Source organism: Lepidochelys kempii, chromosome 3 (assembly GCF_965140265.1).
Source record: "Lepidochelys kempii isolate rLepKem1 chromosome 3, rLepKem1.hap2, whole genome shotgun sequence".
Taxonomy (NCBI): domain Eukaryota; kingdom Metazoa; phylum Chordata; order Testudines; family Cheloniidae; genus Lepidochelys; species Lepidochelys kempii.
Window position 1 is genome coordinate 208,379,861 of NC_133258.1, and position 17,227 is coordinate 208,397,087.

General features: G+C 38.8%; 1 protein-coding gene across 5 annotated transcripts in view; it reads right to left on the bottom strand.

Annotated features, from left to right (window-relative positions):
• ZC3H6 (zinc finger CCCH-type containing 6) overlaps positions 1-17,227 on the bottom strand; it is a 74,589-nt gene that overhangs the window by 14,801 nt on the left and 42,561 nt on the right. For 3 of the 5 annotated variants that reach the window (XM_073339896.1, XM_073339895.1, XM_073339897.1), the window contains 5 exons: positions 15,535-15,657; positions 13,398-13,653; positions 7,456-7,571; positions 2,502-2,618; positions 591-704 (listed from right to left, as the gene is read on the bottom strand). In XM_073339896.1, the coding sequence (XP_073195997.1) occupies positions 591-704; positions 2,502-2,618; positions 7,456-7,571; positions 13,398-13,653; positions 15,535-15,657 (726 nt within the window). Of the gene's footprint in view, positions 1-590; positions 705-2,501; positions 2,619-7,455; positions 7,572-13,397; positions 13,654-14,357; positions 14,402-15,534; positions 15,658-17,227 lie in introns of those variants that run through there. The other 2 variants (XM_073339899.1, XM_073339900.1) reach the window with 2 other exon arrangements.

A 17,227-nucleotide genomic window follows, 5' to 3' on the forward strand; every position in this document is an offset into this window, starting at 1 on the left:
CATGGAGATCTTGAAGTTGTCATATCTCATTCTTACCACAGAGAGAGCTGGCTGCAGTGTTTACTATTTCCACTGAAGGAATCAAGAGAGGGCTATGATGTTATAGACTCCCTAATCTATGTCTTTATGGGATGTCAGACACACAAAATACATGGTAAAAAGAAAACTAATTTCTAAGAGTTCTCAGTTTTAATCTTCCAATAATACCCCAATAGTAAAAAAGATGAAAAAAATTGTATACTCTATAATTTTATCTTGCCAATGTTGCCTTCATAAAAACAAATCCATGGGATAAAAGCTTGTGAACCAACTGTAATGTTTAGATTTTTTTAATATATATAATCAGGTTATAAACCTCAAAAGAAAAATTATAAAGAATCCATGGAAAGTACCTAACTATAATTTGAAAAGCTTCTCAGTTTCATGCACATATCACCATATACCAATTGCACAAACTTTGCAAATGATATTTCACAATAAAACACAATCAGTCAGTGTGTTTATGAAGTGTCTAAAGAAAAATCAAATTATACTAAAATATAAAAACCTTAACTCGGATTTTAATTCAAATATAGTTTTTTCCAAAGGATATTATGCAAATAAATGCAGTTGTCTCCTTTGGTACAATAACCCTGTATGTAAAACTTGCAGATTTCCTTTTTTTTCTCTATCTCTGCATCATGATCAAATTTACACTGGTCTCCCTGTAAATATGACAGAAAAGGAGAGACAAAGAGATTATTAATTCTAAATGCTGAATTTATTCAACTTCATATTTTAACAATGATGCTTTCATCCTGTTTATCCAGTTTTGAACTTTTCTCTCTATTGACAATACAAGTATTTAACAAGTGAGTCAATTTTCTTGAGATTCCAAAAAGAAGTGGAGACAAAGAACATTTTAGCACATTCTCAGACTAGGATCCACAGAGTATATGCTGGTGGTCCATGGAGAGTAGGCTGGTCACATGGCACTGTTTTTCCCCCTTGATTCCATCTGGTAAATGGCATTAAAAGAAGCTAAAAATGGAGAGGTTATTCACCTTATGCAGTAATTGGAGTAACTTCGAGATGTATCCCCTTACGGGTGTTCCACTTTGAGGTGCATGTGCACTTGAAGTGGAGCACCCATAGGGACACTACTCAAAGAAACATTAAATACCTTCCTAATATTATCTTTCAATTTAAGCAAATGCTGTAGTTGTTGCAAGAAAATTATGTGATCACAAATGCAAGGGGAAGGTTGTTTATGCTATGAAAAAGTATTAGAAACTATTATATAGGAGCTGCCCATTTAGACAATACAAAAAAACATATAAACTGTATTACTTTACATTATGACTAGTTCCATCAAAAGTTTTACAAAACAATAATTTTTGAAAGTACTTTAAAAAAATAGTTATCTTACGGCTGTTTTATAACGGTAGGTGGCACTAAATACTCATCATATTGGGAACCAGGGGATTTAAATACCATAACAGACAAAGCCATGAAAATATTCAAGACTATTTTATGGCTATTACCTTATATTTCCACCAGGAATTTCAAAAGAGCCTAATTACATTTTATTTTTACTTTGCAAGTAAATAATGAAGAAAAAAAGTTGTTAATCATGAAAAGACAGAAAATTGTGTACCACCGAAGTCACAGTGGAACTAGGAATAAGTGACATAATAAACATTTTTGACATACACCATCAGATTAAGAGCAAATATGTAAATTTTTCATAATTTATTTCAAATTTCTATATTATATTTTATAATTGATTAAAAGATTAACTTTGATACCAGAGAATTAAGCTGCATTGTATTATTTGTTTCAGCATGATGCAATACCAGAATCTACATAATGGCAGGCTATCATGCATGCCATGGATTATGTCTGGCTCTAATATTCTAATTCAATTTCTCTTCTTCCTGCTTCCCAACCCCTCCAAGCTGCTGAGGTTTTTCATGTCTGCCTTTCTTGGATGTTTGGGAAAGCATATTTTCTTCCTTTCTTAGGCTGGAGAGAGAAGTACTCTTCGTGAATAATTAAAGCAGTGTTTTTCATTTCACTGTGTCTCAAAATCTATAATATCCAATAAAAGATTATTTTTAAAATAGAAATGAATCACTAAATCTACCTACTAAATCACCCTACATATGTCCAAAATTAAATATAAAAAAATACAGATGACATATTACATTAATTTCAGATTCTAATATTGCTGGACACAAGTGTATTTATCATACTGTACCTGCTAATAAAATAAGTGATCAACAGTATATCTTTTTATATAATTTACATTGCACAGTGAAAGGATATGTAGTTTGATAGTTTTCCCCCAAAATTTTCTCTTGCATTTATTTTAATTTATACTTCTTGCCAAAAAATACTAAGGCAAAAAACAAAGTTACATAAAACAAGTTTTCCTTATATTAGCTAAATTGAAATAGAATGCCCACTCTTTCCCCGACTCCTGCTAGAGATACATACATGCATATAAAGTATATATTTACCTTAATACATCTTCCCTCAAGAAAATATTTACAAATTTGTTTTCCTTTATGTTCCACTGTATGTTGATTTATGAATTCCTGACTCATATTCACCCATTTCTTCACTGGTTTGCCTTCCTATATAAAAGGAAAAAAATATTTTAAATGTATGTGTTTACTATTATGTATGTGTAGTTACTATTTTAAATATATTTAAAAACAACAATTACAGCATTCAAAGCAGTAGTTATCTGAAAGTGGAATAAAATTTCAAAATAAAATGACAGTAAATCATGACCTGAGTGTTTTCAGAGTGTTTGAGTGTTCTCTGTACACAGTTCACAGAAAGGCTATTCTATCTCAAAATATAAAGTAAAACCAAATATGCATTATACATTTTCTTGGATGTTCTAATATTGTTCTGTAAGACTAAGTAAAGTAAAATTCTTCTGTGAAAATAGCAAGCTTTCTGTTATAAATGCAACAAATTTAGAATCTTCTTTCAGCTACCATAAAGATTTGTTTCAGAGTAGCAGCCGTGTTAGTCTGTATCCACAAAAAGAAAAGGAGTACTTGTGGCACCTTAGAGACTAACAAATTTATTTCATCGGATGCATCCGATGAAGTGAGCTGTAGCTCACGAAAGCTTATGCTCAAATAAATTTGTTAGTCTCTAAGGTGCCACAAGTACTCCTTTTCTTTTTATAAAGATTTGTACATCTGAGTTTTGCAAATGTATACAGGAAAAAAATGAAATGTACCTCTGTTATATGGGACACAGTAACTAATACTTCATATATTCAATGATCTCAAGACAATAACGTTACAGTTAGATTAGTCACCAGCTGAGGGCCCAAATACAGCAACTAGGAGTTCCCTCAGGAATGCCAGAATACTAACAGTTAATAGCCAAGCAACGTGAGTCAACTCTTAACCCTGATATGACGTCTCCTTCCATTATATATTTTAAAGTAAACTTTTAAGGAAGAAAATCAGAAAGAAGACAACAGAATGCTCCTGATGGCGTCTTCACCACCCTCTTCAGTCACTTTCCCAGTCTCAGCACCCTCCTCTCAGGAGAGGATGCTCCTCTGGCTGGGACTTTACTTCCCAACTCAGATTGAGAATAATCAACCAGGTCCACTATAGAACTGTTTGCCTCCACCCAACTGATGAGCAGGAAGAGGTCCACGGATGTCCACAGAAAAAGGGATCCCCCAACACATGTGGGAGGGAAGGGCACAAACAGGGCTGCGTGAGGAGAACTAGGCAGAGCCTAGAAGGGGTGACAGCTAAGCACACCACATCAAGGGCTGTTCCTGGTGGTGGGGGAAAACTTGAAGTGCCAACAACTTGCTGCATCAGCTCTGAGCTTTCCACCTAGCTTCTGCACCAACAGCCCAAGACCCACATAAATGCACACCCCCTTACGTCACCCCCCAACCTCTCTCACACTTCCAGAGTTCAAATGGACAAAAAAAGTACATTACAGTAGCATCTGGGGGCTCCAACTGAAACTGGGGCCCCACTGCGTTAAGTGCGGTACAAACAGAAGAAGAATGTTGTTGCCCCAGAAAGTTTACATCTGAATAGACAAAACAGAAAAAGGGAAATATTACCACCTACATTTTACAAGTGGGGAACTGCTGCGCAGAGATAAAGTGACCTGCCCAAGGTTAGACAGAAAGTCCATACCAGAGCCAGTTCTTGAACTTACACATAAGTACTCATGTGCTCCACGTGCCTGAGACTAGAGATTTCCAGCAAGTTCATGCCTGTGCAGTTGCATGCACCCCCCAACCCAGTGCTCTGTACCAGGAGTGTAAGCGGCAGCAATCTCTGACACCTCTAATGCCTCTTCTTACTGCAAATCCAGTCATGATCCAAAGCAGAGGAGAAGGAGAGCAGATAGTGGAATACAGATAGGGACCACACATCTCCAAGAATCTCCTGTTACATATAAGTAACCTCCCTTTCTTCTTTGAGTACTGGTTCCTGTGTGTATTCTACATGTGGATGATTGGTAAGTAGTATTCAAACAGGAGGATGGTGCAAGGATGTCCCTATCCATGAAGGATACTTTATTTGTCGCCATCACATTAGCCAGACGGGTAAGTGAACGGGGCAGCGTTTATGGCTGACTCGTGCGTCACATGTTTTAAGGAGAAGGTTCAAAGGGTGGTCTGGTAGGTATTGAGAGTACGAGACCGAGGTCCTAACAGTGGGAAGGTCCTAATGAGACCTTTTAGGTATCTGACTGTTGGGTGAGCCTTCTATGGGAGGACAGAAGGCACAGAGTGCTGTGGTAGGTGGACTTGCAGCAAACGAATGACAAGTCCTGATGAATTCAGGGTCAGGAGGTAATTAAAAAAGGCAGGAGTATCTTCATCTTCCAGAGATAGACACTTCTCTTGAGTCCAGGCAGAGAAATGCCATCATTTAGCTACACAGCATTTTCTGGTGGAGTTTTTCTACTGTGATTGAGAATAGTTTGAACAGTCTCTGAACATAAATGCTCTTGGTTTGACGCCCATCCAAATAACAGACCATAAGGTGAAGAGGGTCTGGGTTGGGATGTCTGATCTTGCAGTTCTCCTGAGTTAACAGATCCAGGAAGGGTCAGATGCTGATGGGAGGACTGGCTGACATTGTAAAAGGTCGGAAACCAGAACTGTCTGGGCCCAACTGGATGCAAAGAAAATGATTTGAGCTCTGTTATGCCAAATCTTTTACAGAACATGTGGTAGTGGTGGGATGGGAGAAAAGGTGCATCTCAGGTGGTTTGTCCAGGGTAACAGAAAGGCATCGCGCCCAGTATCCCGGCCAATGCTGCTCTGGAGTAGTACAGACTGAACTTCTTGTTCATCTTGGGAAGCAAACAGGTCCCATGATGTTTTCCCCACTCAATGAAGATTTTGTTCAGGGATGAATTATGTATCTCCCACTCGTGGTCTGTGGTGAAGTGCCAGATTGTCCGCCATAGAGTTCTGAACATCTGGTAGATATATGCAGAGTGTGATATGTGGTTCCTGATGCACCAGTTCCATAAACTGACTGCCTCTATACAGAAAGAGATTTCGCTCCACACTGATTGTTTAGATAGAAAATGGTCACCAAGTTGTCTGGTATTATCTGGATATGATGGGACAGTATAAGTGAAAGGAATGCATTGCAAGCTAGGCTGACTGTAGGAGACAGATATGCATCCCAGCCTTTTGAGGAATCCATGTGCCTTGCACAGTGTAACTGCTCAGATGGGCTCCCCATCCTATGATACATGCCTCTGTGATAATGGCTGTGTCAGACGTGGTTGGAAGGAAAGGCAGGCAGCTGTTGAAGGTTTGTCCATCATACAAGAGAAGCCAGGGATTGTTACCTTGGTATTCATGTTGTCTCTGGTGAATAAACAGACTGGACCCAGCCCTGTAGGCAATGGAGGGGAAGCCTGGTGAATGGTGTTACATAGGTACATGAGGCCATGTGACCGAGGAGGGAAAGAGAGACAAGGTCTGAGGGTGACTTGTGTTACCAGGCTATTCATGGCCTGGGCTCTGTCCATATGGAGACAGGCCTTTGCTGAGGTTGAGCCTAGGGTTGCTCCTATACAGGTTTTTGTGGGAGCCAAAGTAGACCTCTCTCTGTTTACACAGATCCCCAAGGATGCCAGAAGACGGAATAAGGATAGGGCAGCCAACTGGACCGCCTGGTTGGATCTGCCTATTAGGAGCCAATCGACCAGAGATGGGAAGATGGTATAGCTGTTTCATTTCATCTGGGCCACCGTCACAGAGAGGACCTTCCTGAGAACTCTGGATGCTGGTAGTAGTCCAAACCGAAGTACTCTGAACTGGCAGTACTCTGGTCCTACCAGAAATCTGACGAACCTTCTGTAGGATGAATGAATGTCCACATGAAAGCAACCATCTTTCATACTGAGAGATGTGAACCATGTGCCTTTCTCCTTTTGATTTGCAAATAAAGTAATTTAGCTGATGTAGATCAAGAATGGGTCTCCCTCCTCTTTTTTTTCTTCCTGTCCTGCTAGGGCCTGTCTGCATCCTTCTCTACAAGGGAGAGTTAACTGGATTATAGTACATGCTCCTTTCATTATTCTATCTATAGAACCAGGTTGAATGGGGTTCTGTAGAACCAGAGTCTAAAAAAGAAGAAGAATACTAAAATCAAACTCAATGTATTTACAGAAATGACGCAGTAGCAGAAGGTGCTGAGGACGCAGAAGACTCTGACTCAGACCATGCATTGGTAAGAAGAAACTGTAGTCACTGGTCCGCATCATCCCTTATGCCCTCAGTTCAGAGCATGAGCAGGACTATAGTGCATGTATGAACCAATGGACACGGCTTACTAAAAAATTCCAGACTCAGGTGTACAGTGCGTATACATGGAAAATACATAAGGACCATCACCTGAAAAGGAACCACAGTTTAGGCTGTCTAAAGAATAGAATAAGAGAGGCCTGACAGCTGAGAAGATGAATAGCTGACACTGACTAAAGCCTAACATTTTCTTTTAGATGAAAATGAGTAAAACTTGTGAGGAAGATCAACAGGAGTAGGCAGCTAGGAACTGAATCAAGTCTCCCAATTTAATTATGCTGGCTAAAAAAAACCCCAGTGATTTGGTGCCAGCAGTTAAGGCAATTCCTCAGAACTGAATTTATCCTCAATTAAGATGATATTAAATCTTCAAAGTTAACATTCCATTAAAAAGTGAAGCTTATAATTCTCTTGCTAGTATTGTTTCAGTCTTTCTGGGTGCAGACTAAACAAGACTATTTTCTCAACTGGATGGGCTAGGAACTTCCTTTCTTAGAAAAGAGTTAGCTTAATCTCTGGAGAACAGAACAAAATTGGCAGAAAACATAATTAGGCAATTCTGTCTACATCTCTGTTAACAAGGAGTATCCAGGTATTAGCAAATACATGTATGTGTTTTTAACTTCAATTCCATGTACCTCTTGAAAGCCATCAGGTCCTTTATTGGCTCCTCTTCCCCTTCCACGATCTTTACGCTTCAACTTCTTCTGAATTCCACGCCCTCGACCAACACCAAAACCCCTTTGTGCAATACCTGAAAAATATTAGAATATATTTCAGATGCCTCATAAAGAAAAATAACTATTCTTCAGAAGCAAAAAGCTCTTTAACATGGCCTCCTCTTTAACCTGCATGAGAAACTAGAAGGAAGAGTAGATATAGTCAGCAAGCAGAAAATGAAGAGAATGGTAATGGAAATTACGTTTACCTCTCTGTATATTGATGGGTGAATGAATCCCTAAATATCTTGAGTCATATACTGACATGACTGGCTTCATCAGCCAATCAGAATTTTGAAATTACCTGTGACTTTTAAAGTGAATAATAGATTGGTAAAATGAGTATATAATTTATTCTGTGAAAAGTAGCCTTTTATAACTTGTAGTGCAGGTATATTGTATTTGTGAGGAATGCAAATGTTTGAAGTATTTAAGATTTGGTGATCTACAAATAATACTATATTTCAGCTTTAAATTCCTTAACATACCATGTATAACATCAATTCCCTTTAAATACCCTTAATATTTAAAGAGTACATATAAAAATCATAGAAATATTGATGCTACCTTTATATGCACATGACAAAATACTATTTTCTGCACCCACATATCTCTCTCTTCTACATGTGATGCAATCTCTATAATCATAAATAGGCTTGTAAGGATTAGATTTTTACTGGTAAATGTCAATAAACTTCAATTTCACTATACACACAAAAACCAAATATACAGATGCACAGAGACTGAGGTGAAGGAGAGTAAAGGAGGAAATAGGAGGTAAAGCATGAGGGTAGTGAAGAAGGGTACAGCTGAAAGATGGTGCAAAATATGTGCATCTATTTTATATTTATGAGACAGAGGCAGGATGTGCACAATATATACTAGGAATGGGAGGTGAATTATGATCCCAGACCACAGCACGGCACAGCATGTATAGACGCAAGAAGTAGCCTTAAAATAATGCACTGGGCCAAGGAGGGCCAACACTGCAAACACCAGCAGACATGCATACCTTGTGGCATAGGGACAGCAGGATCTTGTTGCACAGTTGGACAAGATGCTGTTCTACTTAAAAATTTTGGTTGTGCACTCATAAGCAATACAGTTCAGTGATTAAGAGAGAGAACCTATAGCTTAATGTGTCTGAAAGTGAGAAGTGGTCAGAGGTTTGTGTATTAATGGAAGTCTGGTCATAGCAACACCTGAGTAAGAGCCTGGGTTAACTCTGAAAGGAAAATATACCTTTATCAATGAGCATTAACCCTTTTTATCTTTTGGCCGTATCTGCCTGCTTTTATCTTGCTACTCAGTAACTGCTGACTATGTTTATATTTTAATAAAAATAATTACCTGTTTTCATTATTTCAGCCTATTCAATTGCTTGTTTCATACCACTTCCTTTACCTTCAGACATGTTGAGTGAGAAACACGTACTGATAATGGCAAATTGGCATTCACCAAATATTAAATCACCCACAGGTAATATTGCTCAACAACTTTCAATCTTACTACAGCTAGACTGAGAAACCCTCATCTAGTAAATTCAACGTGTGAAAACTGAGAAGTATCCTATTAGTTTGGTTTTTATGGAACTCTGTTATCAGAAGCCTTGCCCACCTTCCTGAAGTTTAACATAAGAACTTAAGAACGGCCATACTGGGTCAGACCAAACGTCCATCCAGCCCAGTATCCTGTCTACCGACAGTGGCCAATGAAAGAGTTAGCCTAATAGATAATGATCAAGTGATCTCTCTCTTGCCATCCATCTCTGGCTGGTGAATCTTGCCCATATGCTCAGGGTTTAGCTGATCGCCATATTTGGGGTCGGGAAGGAATTTTCCTCCAGGGCAGATTGGAAGAGGCCCTGGAGGTTTTTCACCTTCCTCTGCAGCATGGGGCACGGTTCACTTGCTGGAGGATTCTCTGCTGCTTGAAGTCTTTAAACCACGATTTGAGGACTTCAATAGCTCAGACATAGGTGAGAGGTTTTTCGCAGAAGTGGGTGGGTGAAATTCTGTGGCCTGCGTTGTGCAGGAGGTCAGACTAGATGATCATAATGGTCCCTTCTGACCTTAGTATCTATGAATCTCCACCCTCTGACAAACAGAGGCTAGGGACACCATTCCTTACCCATTCTGGCTAATAACTTCATGGAGATTAAGTCCATTAATGGCTATCTAGTTCTCTTTTATCTAGTTTCCTATATTTTAGTTTAAATCCACTGCTGTTTCCGCCCCCCACTAACAGTCTCCAACGTCCAGTCTACTGCAACCGCTTACTATGCTCGCCTCTCAACTATCAATAATTCTACTCCATTCCATTTCTCTCTAGGCTTCTAGACAGCTTTATAATTTTTATTGTTTCTTAAAAGGCATAACAAGAAACTAGTTGGCACTCCTGGCACTGAGCTCTGAAGATTCTAGAGAGTTATGTCTGTTAGGAACAATTGCCACCATCCTCACATTCTTGTGGAGCATTCCATGGATATAAAAGTTAGACTGGCTTAGCTGCCCTTCAGTTACTTTCCTAATTTCAGAATTCTTTACTCGAAACTCTGAAGTAGTAGGGAAGGTAGGTAGGCAGTGTGAATATGCAGAGGTGACATTCTTGGAAGAACAACAGTTACTGGTAAATCAAGTGGAGTGCCCCAAGGGTTGGTCCTGGGGCCGGTTTTGTTCAATATCTTCATAAATGATCTGGAGGATGGTGTGGATTGCACTCTCAGCAAATTTGCGGATGATACTAAACTGGGAGGAGTGGTAGATACGCTGGAGGGGAGGGATAGGATACAGAAGGACCTAGACAAATTGGAGGATTGGGCCAAAAGAAATCTGATGAGGTTCAATAAGGATAAGTGCAGGGTCCTCCACTTAGGATGGAAGAATCCAATGCACCGCTACAGACTAGGGATCGAATGGCTAGGCAGCAGTTCTGCGGAAAAGGACCTAGGGGTGACAGTGGACGAGAAGCTGGATATGAGTCAGCAGTGTGCCCTTGTTGCCAAGAAGGCCAATGGCATTTTGGGATGTATAAGTAGGGGCATAGCGAGCAGATCGAGGGACGTGATCGTTCCCCTCTATTCGACATTGGTGAGGCCTCATCTGGAGTACTGTGTCCAGTTTTGGGCCCCACACTACAAGAAGGATGTGGATAAATTGGAGAGAGTCCAGCGAAGGGCAACAAAAATGATTAGGGGTCTAGAACACATGATTTATGAGGAGAGGCTGAGGGAGCTGGGATTGTTTAGCCTGCAGAAGAGAAGAATGAGGGGGGATTTGATAGCTGCTTTCAACTACCTGAAAGGGGGTTCCAAAGAGGATGGCTCTAGACTGTTCTCAATGGTAGCAGATGACAGAACGAGGAGTAATGGTCTCAAGTTGCAGTGGGGGAGGTTTAGATTGGATATTAGGAAAAACTTTTTCACTAAGAGGGTGGTGAAACACTGGAATGCGTTACCTAGGGAGGTGGTGGAATCTCCTTCCTTAGAGGTTTTTAAGGTCAGGCTTGACAAAGCCCTGGCTGGGATGATTTAACTGGGAATTGGTCCTGCTTCGAGCAGGGGGTTGGACTAGATGACCTTCAGGGGTCCCTTCCAACCCTGATATTCTATGATTCTATGGTAAATAACCTCTCTTTCTTTATCTAGTGTCCTCTGCATATTCCCATTTGTGAGAGATTAATGAACAGTACAACCTCCAGAAGGTGATCTGAAGAGTTCTAGGTGAACAAAGACCCCAAAACTGCCAAAACGAGTAACAGTTCTGGATGACAGTTCAAGAAGGTATTAGAAGTACTCATAATTTCACTCCCCCAAATCAGACCCCACCAGTGAGAGACAAGCACTTGCTTCAAGTACTTATCTAGCTTCAAACAACAGCTTTGTAACTTCTATAAAAAACCCAAATCCTGAAGGCCTGTGATATATGCTGTCTTCAGATTCTATTGAACACCTTTTGATTTATGCAGGTGAATGAACACCTGGTGAGTTGTAACAAGTATGTAAAAGACCTTGTGGAAATACAGACAAGTTACCAGCCTGTCAGTAAAATTGTCATGCATGTTTATGCCAATGGAAATAAAACAAGAACTGTCCAATTTTTAGAAACACAACCTGTATGATGGAAAAAATATCAGTCTTGGGTAAGATAAAATGGTAAATCCAATATTTTTTTCATTTAATTTAACCACTGTACTTCCTATTTAGTTGGGTAAGAAGAATTGTTTATGACATCAACAAAACCCCGTGACTCAAGTGACCATAACCTGCTAGTCAAGGGAACCATATTGGAGGTACCATTACTACCAATTCCTGAAATTTTGTGAAACTTGAAAAACTTTACATAGAGAATTCAAAAAATTGCATTTTGGTTTTGTATTTTGTGATTTTAAATAACTGACAGATCAATCAAAGCCTATGGACAGACACTTTATACCTATTTTAAACTAAAAATAACCCCCAGTGAAACAATTGCAACAACAGTGAAAAAATAATGTTATGAATTAGATGATACCCATCCTTTAGAATGAGGTTATTTTCATTACCATCTTGTCCCTCGCAACACTTCTGAAACAGAGGCCCCTCTAGTGAGGAATGGATCTTCTCAGGCTAGTCATCCTCTCCCCTCCACCTACCTCTCTCTCCATAACTACCTTACTCCCTCCCTCCTTCTCTCTCAAAACCCCGAGATTAATTTCTTAAATGGACGCTACATTGTACCAATATCATACATAATTAATTTATAAAGTACGTTGTTTCAGATATGGTTTCAATATTTATTTTCCATGAGCATTCAACAAAATTTTGAACATACGAAAATGTATGAAAAAATGAACAAAAAGTGGCTTGAACATGGCTAAGGACCAGATTTTTAAATGTATTTAGATGCCTATGGAAGTTAGGCATCTTAAGCACTTTTGAAAATCCCATTAGGTACCCATCTGCATGTTTAGGTGCTTAAATACCTTTACAAACCTGGCCCTAAATCAAAATATACTTTATAAGTCACATATTTGCAATTTTTCCCACCCAGCTCTACGTATGACACTTTCATAGAGTACATCATATTGAAAATAATTCTGAAGCAGTATTACTACTCAAATACTTATACAATTGACAACAATTGGAAAGATTTAACTTATTAAAAAAATTACACTATTCATTGCAGAACACGGAACATTAATCTGGATATTCAGCACTGATCTGTGACTGTAATTTTTATTTTGATGATAAAGTATGATACTTGCTGATACGAGTTTGCTAGCTGTTTATAAGAAGAGGAGAGTTATTATCAGCACTTTCAATTTAATTACTAGCATGACCCTCCATAGATGTCATCTGGTAGAAAAACTACCAGCACCCATCTACTGTTTGTACAGCTCCGACAGTTGGATAGTAGAGGCAAGATGCACTGAGGGGAGAAGCAAGACAAGAAAAAACAACCCACAGACATCAAGACGAAGACCAAAAAAACAGAGAAGATAAAACAAAAAAAAATGGATCCTATCAGCTATAGATAAGAAATGCTGTCACCAGAAAAACAGTTCAGGTGTCAGAAACCAGCAAGAGTTATAGGAGACTTCTGAAATACTGGACTCAAACTAAGAGAAACTACTGAAAAATTGGGCGTGACGTATAATTTTGAAGTGTTGTTGTAGCTGTATTGGTCCTCGGACATGAGAGAGACAAGGTAGATGAGGTAATATCTTTCATTGGCCCAACTTCTGTTGATGAAAGAGACAAGCTGGTTAAAGATATTACCTAACCTACCTTGTCTAAATTCCACCCCCCACCATTTGTAGGACACCATCCCATTCTGAAAGTTTCTGAAATGAACTAAATTAGCTATTAAACCAAACCTTACCTTTCTGGATTCCTTTCATCCCCTGTTTTTTCACTGGTTCTTTAGGAAATGGAGATCCTAAATCAGTATTTGAAGTTTCTTTAGCTTTTCTGTATTGTTTTAACTGATCAGCAAAATCCTCCTCCTTTTCTTCCTCATTATAGTTACCAAAGTTGTCATCACTGTAATTAGTGTATTCATCATATTCCTTGTTTTTTAATTTTTTATTATGTTGTGCCTTTTGGGAAGCCATGTAGTTTCCTGATAAATGTCCATGCTGCATGAAAGGGGTAGTGGCAATTAGAAGCAATTTAACATCTCACCCTCCCAAACTCCCCCTTGCCCTCACTTTATTAAGATGGTTATTTCTACACAATTGTTTTACTGTCAAGTGTTTCATTATTTCCATGATTTCCACGAATTGCACAAGCAAACCTCATTGTTGTAAAGTTCAATTTAATTATTCAGTAACAAAATGATTACATTATAATTGTCCATTATGTAGCTTTTACACCTTCCTCAGGACTTCTGATACAAATCTCTGTCTGAGACTGAAAAATGGACTAAATGGACATTACTCTGATCTGCTACCACAATTCCTTTGTAATATCACACTATCGGGAATGTTATTCCTTTAAAAATAAGTTAAAAGTCATGGAAATATGTCTGTTGATGTTCAGTTTTGAAAAAAAGCTGTTCACAAAACAAAAATTTAATACCTAAACTGGTTTGGCGATGTACCTTTCACCTAGCTCAAATATACTTTAAATTTATTTGTATAATACAAAATTTGCTAGCATATCATATTTTTTACTATTGATCAATCTACTTGAAAAATAAGTTACACAGAGATGATCATCAAATGTATTTAAAAAAAGAAAGGCTCTGGCCTATTTCTGATAAATTAACAGATTTTTTTGTGACACTGAATTAAAATGAAACAGTTATGTAAATATTTCTTTGAATTTTAGTTGTAATTACCAAAGCAGTAGAAGCATGGGAGAAGTGATAGGTTGTCTTGGCTACTGATCAATAAACAAACATTAGATTCATAGAAAGTAAAAAACATACTTTTTTCAGCTACTGATACGACTGAAACTAACATCTAAATAAAATAATAATTTAAAATAATACTTATAGATGTATTTTAGAATCTGATGGAAAAGGAGAAATGTGATATTCCAATAAAAATTGTTAATAGGAATTGTGTCTACAGTAAAAATCTAGAAAATTCAAGTAAAATCATATTTCTTAACTTTCTTAATGTTTTCCCATAGCATGATGATATCGATACAAACAAGTGAGTGTGTCTGTCTCTCAGTTAATCAGACAAGGTGATGCCAATTAGAATGAAGCATGCTCAGTTCCACCCTTTTCCCACTTTCTGCAGGCAGGCTCTTGAGTTTGATGACTAGACTACTAGAGATATAAATAAATTAGGCTATCCAAAAGGTTTTTGAAGAGGTTTGGACTCAAGTCTTGATGAAAGTCTTCTATCCTTCTCCAGTTTCTTAGTCAGAGATTCAGTGCCTCAGCTCCTCTGTCCCTCCTTCAGGGAAAAGGCAGAGTCAATTTCTTCCATTGGCTTCTAAAAGGATACTTGATGGTCTGAACTGAAAAACCCAGGACAAATTACCCTAAAAATCCCCCAAAATAGCATGCAAGCTGTATATTTTTATTGGTAGCTTTTAGAGAGAACTACTGCCATATCCACAGAAGCACAGCCCATTTCCACCATATTAACTATGGAGGGATAGAAGGGAGTCTCTTACAACTACTCCCTGAAAAAAAAATGCCTACAAGGATCGGAAATGGGCAGAAATAAAAGTTATTTAATTCCCATTGGCACCTTCTTTTCTGACAGAGGAAAAGATACTCCCAATTGCCTGTACCATTCCAATTGCCTGTACTATTGGGACTCATGCTCAGGAAATGTTAAACTGTAAAATCAGAGTTATTCTATAATTGTATAGGTTCATTAAAAAAGTAATACAGTAGTACATCTGGAAACTTACCCCACAGAAATGAGACCTAAATATATTGCCAGAATGAAATCTTTGTTAAGCATGGATTAGGGACATATGGATTTATAAATAGAACAGTATTTAAAAATTGTGGATAAATGAAAGAAATGAAAAATCAGTTTTATAAGTTATACCTGAAGGAATGAGCTATCATAATCTCTGTACAAACCAACTCCCTTCTTATGTGGTCTTTCTGTACGTTCAATATCAGAATCCAGGCTATAGTCTGAACTGTCATCACTGGAGGGGGAATTATGCTGAAAGAGAAAACCTATGTTACTTCTATAATGTTCTTATACAAAGGACTGTATATATTAATTAGTATATAATATAAAAATATTAGCTCATGATATCAAATCAGACTATCTACTATCTCTCCCTGCTTTCAGGGGCAACCTAGAAAGGTATATGGTTTATTGCCACTAATCCTCTTCCTTGTCTTAACAGAAGATGAGGGATCAGATTTGATCATGCTTGGTAAGGATCTCTAGGCAGAGCTAAATCCAATAAAATGCCCTTGAATCTCCCCCATGATTTTTAGGGGGCTGGAGTGCTGCATTCTACATGGGCTGCCAGAAGAGCTGAAGCAGCTTCTCCACTCTTCAAGGTGGGAGGACTGCAGGGGTACTTATTCTCAGTGCTGCTGCTGCTGCTGCTTGAACAGTCTGTACTTTTTCTGGCTTCCTGATTGCTCATTGAGGATGAATCCTTTCCATGGAGAACCCTCTGTTGTCAGAGCTGCTCTTGCCTCCTGGAGGAGGGTGGATTGTGGGGTGAGATGAACTTAAACTGCAGATCAGACCAGGGTGCTTAGATCAATGAAGGAGGGTCTTCCCTGTGTTCCTTCCCTGTACCAATGCCTTTCCTAAGGGCAGGGGCAGAACTGAGACTGCAACTGAATTATAACCACCCCTTTATTCTGGGGGCTGCAGCTGCTGCCCTCGAGGGAGGTTGCTGGACTCTGAGGTAGTAATCCATTTGGGTAGTTCCAGAATTCCCTCCTACTCTACAGAGGCTGAATCCCTGGCAGGAGGAGGGAAAGTGTTCTTCACAGAGCTTCCTCCCTATAAAGGATTTCTGAGGGGACACTCTTCCCTAACTTTTCCTTTTGAGTCTAAGCTGCCCCTACACTTGAGGCAGAAATGTCTGGTAATGCTAGGATGATTCTGACCCTTGCGCCTTCTCAGCCATTTTGGAAACCTGGTAAGGAGGTTGGGAGCACATGGGAAGGGGACGGTACTGGGTCCTCTGCTGCTTATGGGATTGAAAGTCCCAGGCATTGAAAGTGCCTCACATGTGCTGCTGTGGCAATTGATCACTACACCTTCTTATAAGTGTCTGCTTCTTTGTCCCCTAAGAAGGTTATTATTACAGGAAAAGAATGTGTCCTCCGTCTGCTGGAGACTAACAGAAATCTGAGTTATGGCTAGAACCTTATATGTGAGGGATATGACAACACAAGACAGCGTTCCCTCTTCATGTGCTGACCTGTATGTGTTTAGACTGATTTAGAAGACTAAAGAGAGAATTTATTTTGTTTGAGCAGCCCCATCAAAGATTTCTAATAACTGGCTTCAGAATCTCTGGTTTCATTTCTAAATTCATCTTCTTGTCCTAACGGTTAATGATACAATACTGAAAACAATTGATGCCTTAGTCTGCAGAGAGCCTGAAATAATAACTCCAAGTCGTGCAATCTATCCTATTAATTTCAATCAGGGTACTGTGGAATCTGGAATTGCACAACCATGGCATCTAGCATTTTCCAAGAGGCCGTGTAATTCAGAATTTTTATCATCAAATTCATCATCCTGCTGTAGACAGGTG